Genomic DNA, 20,707 nt, shown 5'->3' on the forward strand with positions numbered 1-20,707 from the left:
TGGTGATTTATGTTGTAAGTATAGTGGTTTGACATAAATCAACTAAATGTGCAATTTATTTTCAATGAATGGCTTTATTTTGAAAACTTCGATCGGAATTCACGTTACTTCCCGCCACTTCAAACTTCACGTGTGAGACGCGAGACATTTACAGCAGCCTGTAGCTTTAAGACGAGGGGGCGTGTCAATGTGGGGCTGTCCTATTTGTTTGAATATACAGTAGTTCAACAGAGCTGGAATACGATTACATCGAATGTTTTTTCGTTTAATGAGACGAACACAGCAGGACGTGGGGTTTACAGTTGTCAGTAATGCTCCTCACCCAAGCCTGTGTTTAACATTAAATGGTTGCACTCAGCTAGGAAGGCGTTGTGTCTGCCGCGTGCTCAAACAGACGAGGGGAGAGATATTGCTCGCTAGCAAGAATATGGACTTGCACATACTGGACCACAGGCTGCGGGTCACCAGCATATCCAAGAATGGGCTGGTGAATTTTACTCACCCTTTGATAAAACTGATATTTCTCCGGAACAGGACACGGTAAGAAGACTCATCCCCTTGTGAATCAGTCTGGTAATCCTGTACGGATAAATGGCACAGCGGCTCCTCACTCACTGGGTTACTGAGTCTGTTGTTGGGTTGTTTGTCAGTACATGCCTTGCTCTACCCCCGTGAATGGTGAACTGCAATGCATGTCGTTGTTACAGTACCTTTTCTGACTCCGTAACATGGGAAATGGGTTAAATTTGCACGGAAACCTGCCGTATTTCATCAAGGACTTAAACCAACACATGTTAGCGTGCCGTTATTTTGCAGTTCAGTAAAATATCTACATGAATGCCCACTGGGGGCTTAAAAAACACTGCAGTGGCTCTCTCGGACAAACTTGAAACTTCACTTAAAACCTGCACCCAGTTTACACGTTTTGTCCATCTTATGTTGGCATGAGTATCAGTCTCAGTTGACCCAGAAGCATCTTATTATTTTAATGTCATTGTTTACACTTGTGGCTGCCCTACCCATGCAGGCTGGAAGAGGAGCCTAACAGCTGTCCTCAGACAACCATGGCAGAGGCCAGACAATGGCTCAACTACTGCTCTGGTGTGGAGCATCAAAGAATGTCAGCAGACCTAAGGGATGATTATCCTTCTCTCACCGCCTTTATGGTGTCTGATGTTAAGCTGTTTTGCCATCCTGAGGGACTTTATCATCATGGCCCTGCAATTTGTATTAGCTACAACAGCCTTTTAACATTTTACTAGAAAGCAGGAGAAACCCCAACCTTCACAGTTTTCTGGGTATACAGTATGTGACACCTGACACTGAGAAGTGATTAAAATCATGTCTTCCTCGGTCCGACGGCTCATACTGTATCTACTCAGGCCTTGTTGGCTCTGTCTGTCGGTGCTTGTTTCCCCTCATAGTTTCGCACCAAACAGTTACAAATTTATAACTGTCAGGGGGACTTGCACCACCCTGTAAACCTCCATTTCAGTAGGCATTCTTTCATATAGTTGCTGGGAATTGTGTCTGGAAGGTACTGGGCAAACGTAACTGGCTTTGCCCAGAACCAACCAGAAAGAGCATGCAGGCCTCACTTCCTTACATTGACAGGCCTGTCTGTTTTTTGCTATTGAGTTGTTGTTCATGCTTACAGTTACATCATCATTCTGCACTGTGTTTTGCCTTGTTTTTCCTGTTCTTTTTTTCTGTAGTTGGATTTTTTTCCTGACTCAAACTAAGGTGATTCATAAAGGAGTGGTGGATAACACCGAGTTTACTGCAGCTTAAAACAATCCGGGAGCAGAAACATGCCTGACTGTCCCACATAGTTTTAGCCATCTCCCTCTTTCAGGCCTCTGCTATTCATTAAAGAACAACTCCTTGCACACAGTGATGTGACAGCAGTTCTGAGAAGAATTTTAATGAGCCGACCACTTGCAGCAGCACTGGTTTTACAGTTTGAGACGGAAGATTTTTCCTTCAACTATCGCTACAACTGGAGTTTTGGCACAGATGGACAATAGAAGAAGTCAGACGAATATCTTTAACTTGTCTAAAGACATCGGCTTTATCATGACGGTGTGCAGCATTTGCCATTCACCACACTGTTCAGTGTCAGTCTCATTTTGAAGATATGATAACAGCTCTCCAAAGTGAAGACTTTTGATTAAGTTTGTTTTTGCAGGTCTGCATCAGCCTTACACAGTCGTACTAGCTTGTAAACACCTAAGGAAGAAAATAATCCAATCGCATGCATTTGCATCTGTAAATTTAGTTTGTTGCCTGGCATTGTCTGTAGTTGCTGTTCAGACTTTATGGTTGCGGTAATCATCAAAGGCCAGTGTCAGGCCAGCATGTTTGTCTTTCTACATTGTGGATGTAGCCCTGCAGGCTCCATACAGTTCTCCTTTCTTGTCTTTGGTGGTTCACTAACAAGAGCATGGGCTGGAACAATACCTCAGCTGAGCCGACCCATTTGGGAGTTTTCCACTTGTCTGCTTCAGTGATCTTGAAGATTGGGGCTCTCGCTCAACTGTTTTTTTTTGTTTGTTTTTTTTTTAATACTTTTTTTAACTTTATGTTAAAGTTGTGAAGGTAGCGTCAAACTTGGCCGTCCTCTGATGAGTCTGAGGTAGATTGAGGCTCATTCCATACACTTTGCATCAGTTTTCTTATCATGTTTTCTCAGCTGGAACATCAGTTGCACCCCAACCCACCCGCCACCACCACCACCAGCAGCTTAACTGCCGCTGCGACCCGGTTGTTTTGTGCAGCTGGATCAAAGTCCAGAGTCTTGTGTGCTTGGTTTCCATCTACCCCACTTGGCTGCTCCCTCGCTACCTGTTGCTTCCTCGTCTGTTCTGGTTATTTTCCTTCCCACTTTAGAAGAAGGAACTTGTTCTCCAGCCCATTACCAACAGCGATGGCACAAAGGCAGTAGATCACAGAGTTCTGTGCAAATGTTATGGCCGCGCAACTCTGGTAAAAAGTGTCACTGGAATATTTATTCTCTGTTTTATATATGTTTATATATCTATATATAGATATATACAAGAAATACTGGAAATTTCACAATTGATTTGACTAGTATATTTGTACATGATCATTCTTACAAAACTGTCCCGACCTTTTTTAGAAAAAGCAGTAGCATAGAAATATAAATGAGAAAAATCAACTTTTGTTATTAACCGTGTAATTGATCACAACTTGCCAAATGCTTGGAGACAAAGCCCCTTTATAACTCTTGTGTTGTGTTGCTTTGACTGAAACCAGACTTTTAAGATGCATGTAAACATGTTAGTGGCCTAGGCACTGTGAACATACAGCTTTGATGAAGGAGAGAAGCCAGTATTCAGAAGAAGAAACCAAAGTGTGCAGCACATATGAAATGTACAGAGCTTTAAAGCTGTCCAACTAACTATTTGACAGGGTACCAATTTGCACCAACGAAACTGTTTGTCAGTTGTTTTAGCCTGTGATGTAATGGGTCTACCAGAATAAAAGTCCTGTTCTAACAAACAGAGAGGGGCCAAGTCCAATTAAGTGGCCCAGTCGTACCTTGAATTGACTATTTATGTAAACATGTTGTGTCTTTGAGAATAAGGAGGCTGTTTCGTCTTTCAACAGTAAGTGACATTAGATAGACAGTACTGAAGGCCATTAAAAAGAGGAAGTTGGGGAGATATGAAAGGCCATACAATTTAAAAATCGAGTAACTTAAAAAGAAAGGGATGTATATGCCACGTTGTTGACGTTGCCACGAGAAGCACGTTTGATTAGTCTGCTGTTTATTAAGCCCATAAAAGGTTAAAACATCTCAGTTATTGTGACTTTCTTTACAGTATGGAGTGGGAGGACTGTGAATTGTTTCGGAGATAAGGAAACTGAGTCTAAATCATGGCGTGAAAACGGCTTTTTACTTCATGGACAGCTTGAGTTTGAACTTCTAAACCAAAAAAAAAATAGTTAAAGGAGAGTCTATTTAAAGATGAGCTCAGTGACCCCTAACTTTAAATTTTCGGTCACCTCTCAATTTAGCCCACGCTGTCATCTGTCTAAACCTATTCGAGTTCCAAAGTCAGATAACATGTTAAGCAAGCTCTACATTTTTAAGTTCAATGCAGCTGTAGTGGATTTTTTTGCTGTTCGGTGACAGTTGGAGGATTCCCCAACCTCTTTATTTGTCAAGCAGGAAAATAGATTTGGTTTATTGAGTTTAAAAAGGGATGCGTGTCTCTTTTCAAAACAGTAATGGGAAGGATATTTTTATTTCAATTGTGCAACAATACACATCACAATCTCTCCAGGTATGTATGTATGTAGTGAAGGAAAGTCAAATTTATCTGTGCCTCACAAGCAGGAAACCAAACATGCACCGTAGTTTCACAGATGGGTGTCCCTCAGGTTGCTTTGCTGCCACAGCCTTCGCTTTCCTGTACAAAGTCATACCAGCGATGGTTACTGCACGATGATTGCTGTTTAACATTTTGTATCTGCAGGAAACTGCAAGCGGAGGAAGGTGAAAGTTCAGCAGGAAACCAGAGGGGTGTTATAACACAATGGGTTGGCTGAGCTTGACAGTGCAACTGGCAGTTAGTTCTACAGTGTTTTCACTCTGTGTCTCTTAGTGGTGCGATTGTCTCATTTTATAGCAGGGATTACTTTTTTGTTGAGTCAGGAGTTGGAGTGTTTCGCTCAGGCTTCTGCTCTAATAGCCTGAGCTGACTGATGGGTAGAGCTGGAGGAAGTAGAGTCTTCTGTGAAATGTAATGAAACAGGAAAATGCAGAACTTCCGTTTGAGGGAAATATATAAATAATACTGTTTCTGCAAGCCTTGCAAATAGTATTTTGTATTGTCCCCATAAGTCTATTGGTAGTCATCTGTGAAAACTAAAGTCAAGGACCAAGGTCCAAACTGTATCGACCACACACCAGTGTGCTACAATATTAGGTATCGTTTGGGTCTGCTTTGTCCTGCTAAAACGGCTCCGATCCTTGGACAGTGTCTCATGGGGTCTGGTGCTGGTATTTTAAACTTTTGCATGTTGTGGGATGGCAGGTGCAGCCTCCTCCTGCATGTACCAGAGATCCTTTATTAGCTAATTATGATTTGATGGAGGGGTTAGGACAACACTTTGGGCTGTGCGTTCTGTTCTTCGAGCTGTTCATGAGCAGGTTTGGTGGTGTAGGGAGAACACATTACTGCCCTTGTCATATTTACTCTGAGCATTCACCTATATTCAGATCAATGCAATGATACTTTACTGATCCCCAAAGGGAAATTATATTGCTGCAGTGTTTTGTTATTATTAAAGATATGCTACTGCTATCGATAGATAACAAAATTGAATATAAATGAGCTGAGAAACATTCAGACAGTGTAGCAGATAAAGGCATGATAAAAAATCTTCAGAGGTCGCCATCAGTGGGTTGTGGTGTTGTTCATATGTAGCGTGATGAGTACACATACAGCATTGGAAGGCAACACAGGTGATCTCTCTCAGTAGACAACATGGACCGTAACTCACACCAACAATTCAACATCTGGGGTACAGAGATGCCCCTTCTCAATGACTTGTCCAGGATTTTTGCTTTTTCCTCATCTGGGTTCCAAGGTTGTCCATTTTATCTGCTGGAGATCTCACACTTCCCATGATGATCAAGGGAAGAAATGGTTTAACCCTCATTCCCCTTTTTCTTCATTTATTCCTGCTCTGCAGGATGTCTCCTCTTTAACTCATCCTGATTTGAAGTCTTATTCCAGGCATTACTTGGGCTTTGGAAAGCTCAGTGAGCTGCTCTCACAGGTTAACAACTTTCTGTTGCCATGGTTATGCATCATAATGGATGTGAAAAATTGCCAGAGCTACCGGCAGAAGTCCTTGTAGCTGCACAGCATCCAAACCAGCACAGAAAAATGCTTCAGTGATCTGTGTTTTCACAATAAAAGCTCATTAGAAAATCTCAAGAAGATACAGTAATGTCCAGAGCTACTGCAGCAGGCTGTCTGCCTCTAGGGTGGCACCATTCTGGAATATATACGTATACTCCATGAAGTTAAAAGGTTGCTCCAGATTAAACTTTGTGGGTCACTGCACTTTGAACCAAGAGCATATTTAAAGCTCGAGGGGAGTAGCCTAAATCTGGACAGGCCAGTTAAGCTGATGAGTCACGCACAATTCACCTTATGATTTACTTTCAAGTCCTGCTGCCTTTGGGTTTATGTTTGTTGGAGATGTCTTTTGAACAGGACAGATTTATCCCATTCAGACGCTCATTTTGCAGTACCACCATATGTAATGCATGAAAATGTATGTGCACTGCTCTTTTCTGTTTTCTTATACCATGCTAAATTCCTTCTTATTTTAACTTTTGCTTCTTACTCCCCCTGCTGCCCTTTTTTCAGCTTTTCACAGACAACATTCAGTTACTATGCAGGCATGGTGTTGAGCTTTTGGCGTGTACATACTAACTGACATACAATCCTCTACCTGATATGCATTTAAGAATTTGATCAGCCGTTTGTTGGTTGCAAGTGGATAACAGTTATTTTGCTCCTTTTCTCCTATCTTTTCATGTATTCACGCGTCTCTCATTTTTTTATTCCTTCTCCTGTTTCAGATGTAAGTTTTTTAGCCTGACAGAAACACCTGAGAACTACACAGTCGTCCTCGACGAGGAAGGATTCAAAGGTAAAACACTCTTGTGCACGTACATCATTCATCACTGTGATTCCTTCACACACTTAAGTACCAAGTGGTATACTATGTGCTGTAACCAGTTTGTGTACACTTTTCTATTCATCTTTGTAGTGTTCCAGCAGAAAATCAAGTATTAAAGTACTATTTATGTAACATTTAGTTGGTATACAGTTATGCAAGATGAGCGCTAAAATTTAGGGAAGCTCCTGACAGTTTAGATTTAAACATGCTAAACAAAGAGTGATTTCTTTAAAAGGTTTTTGATAGATATCCATTGTATGTGTGTTTGTTTTTAGGCCTCTGGTTTTAGTTTACGCTATTAAAAAATGTAACTATAAAAGTTTAGCAGAAACCCAGTCTCAGCCAATATTGGTTTCCTGGTTGGGTAGAAAATCTATCCCACAACATTTCTTATAGGTTTTTGAAGGAATATTGAATATTGAACCAGTGGCAGACTGGACTTTATTATGAAGTTCTGCTTTAAGCCTTCTCCCAGTGTTTTGTCACTTTTGAGACTTTTGCCCCATCCTTTGCACAGATGCAGATGTTAAAGGCCTGTTTTGCCTACGGGCGTTCTGCTACTCTGGCTCCTTTTTTCTCCTTCTGAGTGTCTATTTTAAGTGGCGAAAGCTGGTTTAGAGTGAAGCCACAAGGGGCTGTCTGTGACAAATTATGCCATCCATAACCAAGGCCCTTTTTGAAGGAGAAAAAGAGGAGTATTCATACACATGTCTCATTAATATTCTTCTCACTAAACAAATGACCAAATTTGTGCCGCCTCTGAAGGTTTTCCGAACTTAAAAAGGCAGATGCATCTCATGAAATGAATGGCAGTTTTCTCCCAGAGTATTCAGTGGTGCTCTCTGTTCTAAAAGTATTTTACTTTATGAAGGACATGGTATTGATCAAAGATAAAAGTTTTTTGTCTTCTCTAGCTCTATGTGAGGAGTTCTCCAAATCTTTTCATTTCAGCTTCTGGCTCCCTTCATGAAAAGACATGTTTCAAGGGTTTTCTACAAATATATATCTCCAGAGCTTTGTTATATTTAAGCTAGTACAGCCTGAGGGGTGACCCTGTTTGAACTTTGACTCCTCCCTTCCACCTACTTAAAGTATGCGAGAGAATATATGTAATGGTATAAAGTTTCACTTTATATCCTTCCTTCTTTTGGTGGTGTTGACCTCTCCCGGGAGTAATACACGCTTGTGGCACTTTGCAGTATAAATAGCAGAGGTGTTTTAGGTCTGTATGGCAAAGGAGGCAAAGAAAGAGACTGCAGTCGGGAGAGAGGAAGTCTCTACATTATATTAACAGCAACAACAGGAAGTAGTTACTTAAAGTTGCCTCGAGTAGTTTAGAGCCTCAAGAAGGCTGAATATTGGTAATATAAAAACATAGGATACCACCGTTAAACCCTTAAATAAGTTCTTATTGTAGTGGCTGTTGAAATAATGGTTGCATGACAGTTCTTTTTGCATTTTAGTACATTTGTCACACTCAAAGTGTGTTGTTTTAGCACATCTCTGCAGCTGTTCTTCGCTGTTCCAGATTTAGTGCATTTGGGGAGTGATGTGCTTTCTTCCAAGAAGGTCTCCCCTGACCGAAAATAGTTTTAACGCCTTCTGTTTGATTTTGGAGGACATGTGTGTTCATTTGCAACCCTGTTATTTTGATAAGAATACTCATAGTGGTCTTTGAAACGGTGACTGTATTTTTCAATCCCCGAATGTTTACCAGTTTCCAATGAACCCGAGCTACTGAAGTCATCATCACACGATTTTGGAAGATTTCTATCTGCAGCTTGAGCTCCACTTACTGGAACATCCATTTGTTTTCTTAATAGTGTGTCAGGCGCTCCATTATGATACACAAGTGGTTTATTTTTTAAAAATAGCTTTTTTTGGATCGTAAATGGACGAGATAAATTTACCTTGTAACCTGTCATTTTGCGAACATTTAGGACTTAGAAGTAAAGATGCGTTTTAGTTTTTCAGTACTGCGTGTCCAAACAGGTTGAACAGATTGGAAAATGAATGTAAAAATGGTTGGGGAAAGGCTGATATACTGTGACTTTTTAAAAAGCCTTTTCTCTGGCTCAACTAGAAGCACTTCATGTAACATATCACATATTGGAGCTCAGTAGCATATTTCATAGTCTTTCTTGCCCTTTTAAGCGCTTTTATCTTGATCCTAATAACATTGCTCAGACTTCAGAAAGGTCCTCTTTAGCCACAGATGACACTATGCAGCAACTTCAGAAGTTAATAAAACATCAAAAGGATCAGTTACATCTCATAGACGGATGTAGCTGCCGTGACGTCATCCACTGGTTTGGGAGTCTCATTACGAACCTACTACTTCAGAATTTGGGCCATCTTGGCGTCTTGTCACAAGCAAGTGATGCATCTCACTGACAACAGTGGAATCCACTCACTACAATTAAATAAGACTTGTCAATTACATTGTAGTAGATACAGCCTTATAAAATAATGGTATATAGAGTAAATGCATATAGAGATCCATCCATCCATTTTCTATACCCACTTAATCCTTCAGTTGGGTCATCGGGCGAGAGGCAGGGTACACCCTGGACAGGGCGCCAGTCCATCACTGGGTGTATATATAGATTATGATTTTTTGTGACCACATGAGTCGCCACCTGCTGGCCATAACATAGAATGCAGGTTTAAGACTCTGCTCCTTCAGCTTAATTTTTGGGACAGGGGTGCTACATTGATATTTTTTACAGTTTCTGATCGGTATGCAAAACTATTGTTAGATATGAGCATAACGACTACAACAAAAATTGATTCTGTGGTCAGACTCGCTGACCAACTTTTCTCCTTTGATGTCACTCAGAGCTGCAGCCCTCAGAACACCTTCAGGTTGAGAGCTCCATCTGGCTGCCACTCAACGTGGTCTCCAACGGCAACATCTCAAGCAGCTCGCAGGCCGTTGGTGTGACCAAGATTGCCAAGTCGGTGATCGCCCCCCTTGCCCAGCAGCACGTCTCTGTCTTCATGCTCTCAACTTATCAGACAGACTTCATCCTGGTGGGTGCCACCCGACTGAAAACATTGGCACTTTTTAAAAACATTTTCTCCTACACTCTTATCCACTCCAGCCCAATCAGTTTTTCCATACGTTCTGTCATACTGACTAAAGCACTCAAAGCTATTCAGTATATCATTTCAAACTATTTAATTAACACTGTAACAGTGCAATGAAGCCTTTCATCTCTGCCCGACAAAAGAAACTCGATGTGTGCATTTTGTTCACTCACCAATTTTGCTGCGAAGCACTTAATTCTCAGCAGATCTGAGAATGGTGAAACATTCGTTTATGTATTATGTGAAGTGGGCAAAAATGCATAACAACTTGACAGACACTCGTGTCAGCAAGTATATTAATGGTTGACAGGCTGGCTGAACTAGAAGTTTTCTTTTAGAGTTCAGATATAGTTCCCAGAGCTCTAAAATGTTACCTTTTGATATTTAAGTTCCACATTTGTGTTGTGCAGGTGAGAGAGAAAGATCTGTCTGTGGTCATCAGCACTCTGGAGGAGGAGTTCAACATTTACAGGGAGGTGGAAGGCGAGTCGGTCCCTGTGTGCTGTCAGGATGTTTCCAACGGCCTCCAAAAGAACGGCAAAGAAGGTGCAAGTCACGATCCTGTTCAGTGTGCATTCTCTTAGCGCTCGGTCACAGGTTCCTCTCAGAGCAGGGAGTTGAGATAAGAGCGTGTATCTTTATTCATTCACCAACATATAAACCAAAATGCTGTGCACAGCAACTAATATAAAGTTTTAAATGACATGGGTGTGATTGTATTTCTTCTTAAGAGGAGGCCATTCTGCTCTACAATTGTGTAAAATGTGTGAAACTTTCAGTATCCTGTTCTATTATGTAAACAACTCAAACCAAACAATTTTTAAAAAGATTATTCGACGCCTTCTGTGTTTAGACTTTTTTTTTTTTTTTTAAATGACCGGCTGCGACACATTTTAGTTGCCTGAAACATCATTTTGCTTTGTTTTTATCAATAACTGTCATGTGAAGGACAAGTTTGGAGTTGTTTAGAGTTGCACCATAACACGGAGCTTCATATCTTCTCTTTTGTTTAGCTGTGCATGTACTGTGCACATTGTTTTAGCCAAATAGTACATGAATAGGCCAGCCTTGCTAGTACAGAAGTTAATTGAATCACGCCGCAGCATGTTTGAGCCGTTAAATCTGCGGCTGTTAAATGATTCGGTTTGCTCGCTAACAAAATTAGCAGGTTGGTTAACTTTTACCCAACACTTTGGAACCAACTCCAGCGGCTGTTTGCGGTCTTTTAAAATGTGAAATAAGTTTTGAATAAAAAATAAAAAAGAGAATAAAAAATATTGTTGTATGATTTTCATTCAGTAACAGAATGATTAAAGAGTAAAGGTTTTCTAAGTCTGTGACAGTAAGCGTCCCCTCAGATGAGGTACGGAAAAACCCACCACACTGACTCCACCTTTTCCCTCCTGCTAAATTCTTAATGCCTACAGGATCACGAGTATGTTGTCTGGTTCCATACACACTTAACAATGAAGCCAAGACAACCACATCTTCCTGTTTGACAAATCCAGACAATGCTAATCATATAAGTTTTATATGATCAACACTGATCCTCTTTTGTTTCCTGTATGTTCCGTGTGGCTTTATTTGCCGCTTAATATTTTCATGTATTTTGTCTTGTTTGGTGTTTATCACGTGCAGAGTCGATGTGCTGGCTTTGTTGCTCTGTTTAGGAAGAGCGTCATTGTATACTGACATGGGTAATGAAACCATGCAGGCAGACTGGGCGCTGCTTTAGGCTGCAAACTTAAAGAAACAATCTAACTGCACTTAGCTTGCTGTGTCATTTACAGGAATAAATTTTCAACACCGCCTTAAAGTACAGAACGTGCCGTACAGTGAGGTCAGGACATGCTGAAAATGTGTCCAGTCTTTTACACTTGTTCATATCTTTGTATCTGTGAGAGGCCCACGTGATGTCATCATCTTAGAATCGAGTAGATGAGTGGATGCAGGTGGAGGAATATAGTAAAACACCACTTAGTGCCCCTTGATTTAGGATTCAGGTTAAATTTGATTAAATTGATATTGATTGATAAGAAGCAGAACTTTTGAAGATGTTTATTTGTTTTGATCCAGTGATATTTATAGCATTTCAAAATGTATGTTCTATCAAAGTATGGAGGCAAACTTTCTATTTGATGCTTTCAAAGTGGAAAATTGGGCTGGAAATTGCGAGAAAATGTGATCATGTACGATTATTTTTGAATGCATCACAGACACTAATATGGAAAATTGGGATTCCTCCCTAAATGTTGGGAAGAGCTTAATTAGAATCACTTTTTTCTCATTGACTACTCCATAGCCACCTGGAAAAAGAAGGAAATCTAACTCTAAAGCATATATTGTACACAGTTGTCACCGTTTGTGGTTTTCTTCTGACAAACCAATCCTTGTCTGTGTTCCTCCAGCCATCCAACCCACTGTCCACCCGGTGCTGATCCCCCAGAACCAGTTCTGTGTCATGTCTCTGGACCCGGACACGCTGCCATCCATCGCCATCACGCTCATTGACGTCCTCTTTTATTCCAGCAGGTCAGATGCTCTTTGTTCACACCATTGCAGTACCTATCTGAGGCACAAGATGGCAGCACGTGATCATAAGTAAACAGTAGAGAACAAAATTTGTCATATGTATATATTTTTTAGATAATGTTTTTTGTTCAGTTACACCGTTTTTATGTCTCTGTTATTTTATTTTGTCATTTCTTTTATTTCTATTTCTGTCTTTGGGTATTTTGCACATTCATTTTCAAATGTGTTTGGGGAAAAAAATAATTGTTTTGCTTTGAGTGGTGTAGGTTGCTTTTAATGTGCATTACTGTAAGAATGAGCATTTGCTAGGACTGAGAAAAACATGACCATGGTTTTTACTATTTATGTTCAGTCTATTAAAAAAAAAAAGAGAGAGAATGTTTGTAACTAGAAGTTACTAGAAAAATGCTTAATCATTTTTTCTGTGATTAGTGAGAATAAAGAAAAAAACTATTTTCTTTATGACGATCAGTTTTTGCCTGATTTCAGATTATTAAGATAATAATAATTATTATTATTGTGCAACTGACTCTGCGTGTTGTAATAAAAGTTACATCACTCTTGTAGAACAAATTGTTCTGCTTCGTGTCAATGCTGTGATGCTGAATGTGTCTTTCTTATCAGTCCTAAAGAAGACACCCAGTCGTCTCCAAGCAAAGACTTGGACTGCATCAAGTTCTTCTCCTTCTCTCTCATCGATGGATACATTTCGTTGGTGATGGACACTGAGGCTCAGAGACAGTGAGGATTCTGCATTTCTTTTGCAAATACCCCTCCAACCTTATTGATTAGGACCGTATATTGCACGATCTAAAATAAATGTGGCACAAACAGTTAAACAGGCAGCATCCACTTGACAGTTTCCTCTCTGACGCCAAATGCAGCGAAAGCTGCTTTGGAGGTTGTGAATGCAGCACTTTATTGGTTTCCTTTCTACGGATTGATATTTCTCTGGTGCAGCTTCCTGCTTTTCTTTGTTTTATCTGAAGGTTGCTACAAGATACAACATTCCCCTCTCCATGTCTGCAGTTGTTGGGTGTATTTTTGCACCTGGTTGAAATAAAAGTTCTATCTTTGTCCTCTAGATTTCCAGCTGATCTTCTGTTTACCAGCTCCTCCGGGGAACTCTGGAGAATGGTTCGTATAGGGGGACAGCCACTGGGTTTTGGTAAGGCTGCTTACTTTTAAACACTTTTTGTGGGGTGTGCGGGTCTCCAGAACTCATCTCAGCAGATTGGACTCGTCCCAGGTCAAAGTTTAAAGTGCAAGCGGCCTTTGTTGGGTGCCGCTTCCCCTCTTTCTCCAACCACTGTTACTTCTGACCTATTTTAAAAAAATGCTGGGATTCTAAAAGTCATTAACCAGAAATATTTCATGTTTTACACGTAATTCAAGACCCAATATGTCCAGAATCTAAACAAAATCTTTTCATTAATAAGCTAATAATGATTAGTTAATAGTGATTAGTTGTGCTTCCATTCAGTTGTAAAATGAAAGGAAAAAGTGCACTTTTGAGGTCACACCATGTAAGACATTATCATTCACTGTCATGGAAGGAAATGATTATTCTCAGTAAATTCATAATGAGGTGGCGATGTGGGCGGCATTTCTAATGCATTTTGTTGTAGTGACAATTGAGAACCAAGAACAAAATAAACAGAATGATGCTAAAAGAAGTCGGATGCTACAGAGTGGTGAACATGGCCCCCAGTGTTTCATCTCCCCTGATGGTGGTTTATTTATTTAATGGAGGTTAAAAAAGGCAAACATAAAACCATTTTCATAAAGTTGAGGAAATTTATTCAAATTGATCCATTTCTATCAACCTTTTCATTTTAAAATATGCATACATGCATTGTCATCAGCTGGTTGTTTTCACTTGATTCTTGCATTCAGTGCCTTTGACATCTAATACTATTTCATTAAACATGACAAAAATGTATTTTTGGGATATGTGATTTGATTATTTCCCCTTAAATTATTGAAAGGAAACGATTTTCGAAGTTGAGACGTGAGTCTTTCTGTGAGGATGAAAATCCGATATGTTGTCATGCAGCCAAATGTCCTTTCAATCAAAGCAAATCTGCTGTTTTAATATCAGTTGGTGTTGTTGTGACACTAATTTCTCCCCTTTTTTTCCCCTCTGTTTCAGATGAATGTGGTATAGTCGCCCAGATATCTCAACCTCTCGCTGACAGTGACATTTCTGCCTATTACATAAGTACCTTCAGCTTCGACCATGCTCTGGTGAGTCCAACAATTCTGCGACGCCAACTCAGCAGCCACAGCCACATCTGTTAGTGTACTGACATTACAAGCAACTTCTGTCAGCTGTATTATCTTAAAAATTACCAAGAAATGTTTATCTGATCTTATTGGTGTGTAGTCACCCTGAAACTTCACAGAATTACACAGAATATCACAAAGTGACTCAAATTCAATTGTAAAGTTACAATTTCACAAAGTTGCAAAGCTTTACACATATTGAAACATAATAAAGAATCATCTGGTCGGCAGAACAACTGAATGCGACTTATCATTATTTATTTAACCAAAACCAAGCCAGTGACGGAGGGCTGATGAGTTGGGCTTGTTTTGCAGCCACAGCACCTGATCATGTTACAGTCATTGAGTCAACAACGAATTCAATGAGAGGCGATCTGATTAAGAACCAAAGCTTTGATGAGGCGGGTCGTGCAACAGGACAATGGTCCCAGCAAATCTATAACAGGATTGCTGGGGGAAATAATAATAATAATAATAAAAATAAATAAAAAATCAAGGTGTTGCATTGTTATAGTTCTAGTCCAGACCGCAACCTGACTTCAGTTTTCTGGTGGGATCTTCAGAGAGCTGTGCATACACGCAACATTGAAAAGAAGAGTAGGCCAAAATTCAAGTTCTTGCTGCTGATGGTAGTTCGACACGCTGAACTTTCTCTTTCCTTGAGAATAATGACTAATGAATGGTATGACCTGTCATGCGTTGGTGTTCATCTGAAGTTGTAATTGCCAAACTTCAAGACCTGGTGAGAACCAGATGACCAGATTCTATTATGTCCTGGTGAGTAAAACATGGAATTGAAAGAGGATGTACTCTACTTCTCAGATGACTGCACGCTCAGGTTTTCAAGTCCGTGATCCTTAAAGTTTTCTTTTAAGTTGGTGAGGGCCCTTAAACATCCAGTCGGGGATCTAAACTGACTGCGGCCTGTAGCAAACTGCCATTCTAAGATTTACACCCAACCTACTTCAACATGTGATCCACATCTGCTTTAAGCTATGTTTTCAGTTATCATTGTCAAACCCTTAACATTTCCTTATAAGGACAGTGGAGATCTCCAGTTCTGAAGGATTCCGCATTAACTCAATGATCCTGTGTGACATGTTTGTACATTAAGTGTATAATACATGGCTGAATAATAAGCATATTAGTTGAACGGAAAGAAGGATGAGCAAATGGGAATTTGTCGATCCTTTATCTGTGTTGGATTTGAGTACGTAATTCCCTTTTAATGACTTTCTTATGTTCTTCATGTGTCACTGAGCTGAACGTTATCCCAAAGAGTCTCATGTGAGAATCTCATTGCTCTTTGTCAGTGTCATGGGATTCACTCATCAAGACCTTATCAACAATAAACAGGTCTAATATTAACAATTTCTATTGATTTGATTACATTTGGAAAAACAAGCTACTGGCTGCGAGTAGTAATGCAATAGCTGATTTTGACTTTCACATTTCTGAGAAATTCTTTGCATTTATCAACGAGTCAGCTTGGTGCAATCAGGGAAGATTATCTCTGCTTTGCCCAAAGACGGAAATTGTGGGGGAAGGGCAAGGTTTAAAACCAAATGGCAACTTTGAAAAGGGGAGCGTTTACAAAAGGAAAAAAAAGTATGAAAGGAAGTACATTTCTGATACAAATCTCCTATTTAGTTTAATCCGAAAAGCAGCATTCATAGCACATGCTTTTGATTCACCGTTCGGTATCTGAATATCCATTTCATGGCGCTGTGCAACATCTTTTATTTTTGAGCAAGATCAAGCAGTATATTTTCTTGTAAAAACAGAATGACGCAGAAAAATGGTGACAAAAGACTAAAAAGCTGCAATAACAAAGATAACTGACAACATTCCTAAGTCAGAACGCACAAACTACCAAAACCTGCAACCACGTGAAATAACGTGGGATGATGGGAGGTTACCCTCTGGTTCATGTTTAGGTGAACTGGTCTGAATCATTTTCCCTTTAATAGTGCTAGGGGAACTCCAGTCTGCATTAATGAAGAATTACTTTTGTTTTTGAAGAGAGATTTTGACACTTAAGGCAGCTTTTTGTTTGAGCTGGTGTGTCTGTGTTAATTTTCAGATTTTGTTTTTTTTCGAGGTCAAAGAAAGAGACCCTGATAGGGATCTTACAAAGTTCACTGGCTTCTCCTCCTTTGCCTGTAATACTTGACACTTTTTGTCTCTTTTTTCCGTTTAAGCTACCTGCCCATCAGCAAACAAACGAAATGTCAGCCTCCTTGTATCCTTGCTCCTTCTGCTTATGATCTGGAAATCATTCACAGCAAAATATTGTAAATGATATCTCAAGTCCTAAAATGCACCCGGAGCATAGAGGAGGCTTGTTGGAGGATCTTTAAGCAAGGATATAACGATGTATCCTTTTGAAGGTTTCGGAATTTCTTTTAATCGCACTCCACCTACCTAAATGCAGCTGTAACTATTCCTAATCTTGCCACTAAATATCAAAACACAACAGTCGGTAACTGTTTACAGAGCCATGGCGAACCCATTAATGTTGCATGCAAAGATTTAAAGAGCAAGCTGCATTACTGCTGACTACTACAAACCCCAATTCCAATGAGATTGGGACATTGTCTAAATGTAAATAAAAGCAGAATACAATTATTTGCAAATCCTTTTCAACCTATATTCAATCAAATACTCAACAAAGACACAATATTTCATGTTCAAACTGTTTTTTTGCAAATATTCACTCATTTTGAATTGGATGCCTGCGACACGTTCCAAAAAAGCTGGGACAGGAGCATGTTTACCACTGTGTTACATCACCTTTAACAGCACTCGATAAGCGTTGAGGAACTGAGGACACAAATTGCTGAAGCTTTGTGGGTGGAATTCGTTGACGTATAACTTCAGTCGCTCAGCAGTCTTCGTTGTCTTATTTTGCGCTTCATAATGCGCCACACCTTGTCAATGGGAGACAGGTCTGGACTGCAGGCAGGCCAGTCTAGTACCCACACTCTTACTATAAAGCCACGCATAACACATACAGAATGTGGCTTGACATGGTCTTGCTGAAATAAGCAGGGAGGTCCCTGAAAAAGACATTGCTTGTGTGGAGGATATGTTCAATGCATCATTAGCAGGCTTGTGCAGACCTTAACAATCTTTTGAAGAGATCCATTTCATCTGAATCAGGTGTGTTGAAGCAGGGATTAGACTGAACAAAATAAGTTTCAAATATGGTTCCTGTACATATTTTACTGATAATGAGATGAGTCGTGCGTCTCAGGCAGAGACAGACACTGACCACTTAATGGTTGCAAACTCTGAGCTGTGTAGTTTGCTCACCAGCAATTCTCAGCTTGATTAAAATAAATTGCAATAGGACCTGCAAATTTTTTATTCACTACATAGTGAATAAAAAGTTTTAGTTGAAAGCATGACAAACTGGCTGTCTCTATATAGTTTGCAATATGAAGTTAATAAGTGGTCAGTTCTATCATATCAAAAGTTAACTGCTAAGAGGCCGTGAAATTAGGGCAGAGAGGAGTGGAGACTTGATTCTTGTAAATGAAGTGGCCGCAAAATCCAAAAGAATTGTACAGGTGTTCCAGTTAATGTTGTCTACAGTGTTCGCTTTATGTTTTATAAGCTAATAACACTCAAATGTTGGATTTACCTTTGCTTCAAAAAGAAAATGAATCTAACAGGAGTGATCTAACGTTTCTCTCCTACTTTTTTAGGTTCCTGAGGAGGACATAGTGAGCGTGATGGACATGCTCCAGCACCAGAGGAAAGAAGCAGCCACTAACTGATTTCTGAAGTAGGATCTGAGCTTGATGATCCGGACTCATTGTCTTCTGTTGCGCCGGTTCCATTTGGACGGGGGTATCAAGCTATTAGGAAAGGAGGCTAACTCTGTGCCTAGATTAGCACTGCATCACCAGCAGTATTAACTATGACAAATTTGCCATTAACACCAGAAGCGCTTTCCTGTGTTGTGTACACAGTTTGCCTACGAGGCCTCTTGTCTTCCCTGTACAAGGCAGGACATGCTGAGTCCCGGAGGTCCAAAAGCACACGTGCACATCACAGTGCACTCCTAAGCACACATCCAGACAAGGAACCCATTGTCCCATTCAAATTTCCAAGCAGGTCAGGCATAAACCTACATGATAGACTGCATCAGTGATGTATGAGGCAAAGTCGAATTGTACAACTTTTTGCCGCCCACAGCACAACACCCTCGCATCCCAAATTTAGTCTTCTGGTAATGTCGTCATAGCATGCGGTGTGGGCTTAAACAGTGAGACTAATGCTGCAAATCAATTGAAAAAAAAGAAGAGGAAAAAATGTACATTCTACTTTTTGTTTCTCCGTCATTGTTTAAATAAAACATGTTGCATCGTCAGCCACCCGGACTATTCATGTGATCCAGCACCAAGTGAGTCATTGCACTGTTTTGATCACCGGAGGACCTGAATGCAGCTGTGTGTTCTGGTAGAAGGGAAGTGTACTGAAGGCAAAATGAATTGAAATTTTTCTTCACTAAAGTCTCCTTGAAACTAAGATTGACATCTTGAGAGTTTTGGTATGATGAATGCCAGCACCTGGCCCTGCTATGACAAAAGAAACACTTTACAAGTTATTCCTGGGGTTATTTTAAAATTTCTACAAACTGATGACAATAAAAAAAAAGATGGTGACTCAACTTGGATTAAGGTTGAATGAAAGGTGATGCCCTGTAAGGACTCTTTCCTTCCCAGCTTTGTTTGGTAATGCACAGGTGTGAAGAAAGTACACCTTCTGTCAATTCAAAGTTTTACTCATTTAGACATGTAAGAAGTCCTGAAATAAGAGAACTACCATTCAGCCACTTATAGAACCGTACCTTGCAGCAATATCTTGCATTTGATTGAGTTTAGTATGTTTTCTGCTTGTAAATAATCTTTTTCACATGCAGAAGCAAAGAGCACCATTCCAGCATTAGTCTCATTATTCAAGTCACAAACTGCGCGTTTGAGTGACGCTTTTTTTTCTTTTTTTAAATCCAAGGCCATACCGAAGAGAGGCTATTTTATTTTATTTTCATTTTCATACTTTTCTAATAACCATTTTCTTTCTGTGAAACTGAAGTGTGTGTGGCTTGGAATCCGAGGCGTGTGAGAACTTTAATCTCAGAGTGATTCCCTCATATTTGTTTTTGAGAAAAACGTTTAGACTCTTGTAGATTAAAACTTTCTTTTTTAAGAGGTCAGCATTTTCTAACCAGAGCGTTATCCAAGGTCAACAGCACTACGTCTTAGTTTTTGTTATTTGCACAGCAAACTTTTGATTTCTTGACTATCGCATAGATGTTTCATACAAGTATATTTTATACAATTTGAAGCATTCTGTAAACATTTGTTATTTTTGTGTTTCTTCATTCAATAAAAAAAATAAAACCTTGAAAAATGCCATGGCTGCTTTTTCTTTTTCCTTAGCAGATTCAATTTCTTTAATGAAGGACTGTGTCATGACACGGCCACAAGCTTTAGCAAATGCTGACTATCTCATGACAGGTGGAACCCTGTCACTTATTCCTCTGTGATTCAGCTGGTTTTAATGAGAAGTGAGTAAATGTGATGGTTAAACTGTGTGTGATGAGTGGACTCCCTTAGTAACATTGTTCCTCTCATTTTGATCTTTAAATGGAGGAAGAGCTGGAAAAGTCTGAAGACAAAGAAGGTTAACGGGCTCAGTGATACCCCTAAAGTGGTTAAGATGCTCTCAAAGTCAAGCCTGTAACAATAGCTAAGGAAACCAACAAATTGCATGGAAACTTCTCTTCAATTCAACCAATGGTTGAATTGTTTTACTCTCATTGATTTATTATGTGCACAGAGCTGATGATTGTCCACGTCAGAGGCAACACTAAGAAGAAGGGCCCCAGATGCCAGGAGACGGATCACAAAGTCCGTAAATCTGCTGCCAGAAAGGTAAGTGGAAGTCTGTTTTCAGTTTTGAATTCGGTGATTGTAAGACTGATCCGCCTCACAACACTGACATAGAAACCGATTGTCTAAATCGATTCAAACGGGGTTCTCTGATATGGTCATTTTGTTTT

At 39.9% G+C, this 20,707-nt stretch overlaps 3 protein-coding genes across 3 annotated transcripts in view; 1 reads left to right on the plus strand and 2 right to left on the minus strand.

Annotated features, from left to right (window-relative positions):
- The window catches only part of hspb8 (heat shock protein b8), a 480,000-nt gene extending 475,091 nt beyond the window's left edge, over window positions 1–4,909 (minus strand). Inside the window, exon 1 of the mRNA XM_072387436.1 lies at window positions 4,896–4,909. The gene's annotated coding sequence lies outside the window, so the exon portion shown is untranslated. The remainder of the gene's footprint in view (window positions 1–4,895) is intronic.
- Window positions 1–20,707, minus strand: part of fbxo21 (F-box protein 21) — a 286,959-nt gene that overhangs the window by 200,895 nt on the left and 65,357 nt on the right. The window lies entirely within an intron of this gene.
- On the plus strand, window positions 190–20,045 carry castor1 (cytosolic arginine sensor for mTORC1 subunit 1). Its single transcript, XM_072387434.1, has 9 exons — window positions 190–540; window positions 6,626–6,696; window positions 9,566–9,759; window positions 10,227–10,362; window positions 12,225–12,348; window positions 12,973–13,089; window positions 13,434–13,516; window positions 14,501–14,595; window positions 18,345–20,045. The coding sequence occupies exons 1-9, from the start codon at window positions 254–256 to the stop codon at window positions 18,414–18,416; spliced, it is 1,179 nt and encodes a 392-aa protein (XP_072243535.1). The 5' UTR covers window positions 190–253; the 3' UTR covers window positions 18,417–20,045.

This window comes from Leuresthes tenuis, unplaced genomic scaffold, assembly GCF_036924035.1.
Source record: "Leuresthes tenuis unplaced genomic scaffold, fLeuTen1.0.hap1 SCAF_6, whole genome shotgun sequence".
NCBI lineage: Eukaryota > Metazoa > Chordata > Actinopteri > Atheriniformes > Atherinopsidae > Leuresthes > Leuresthes tenuis.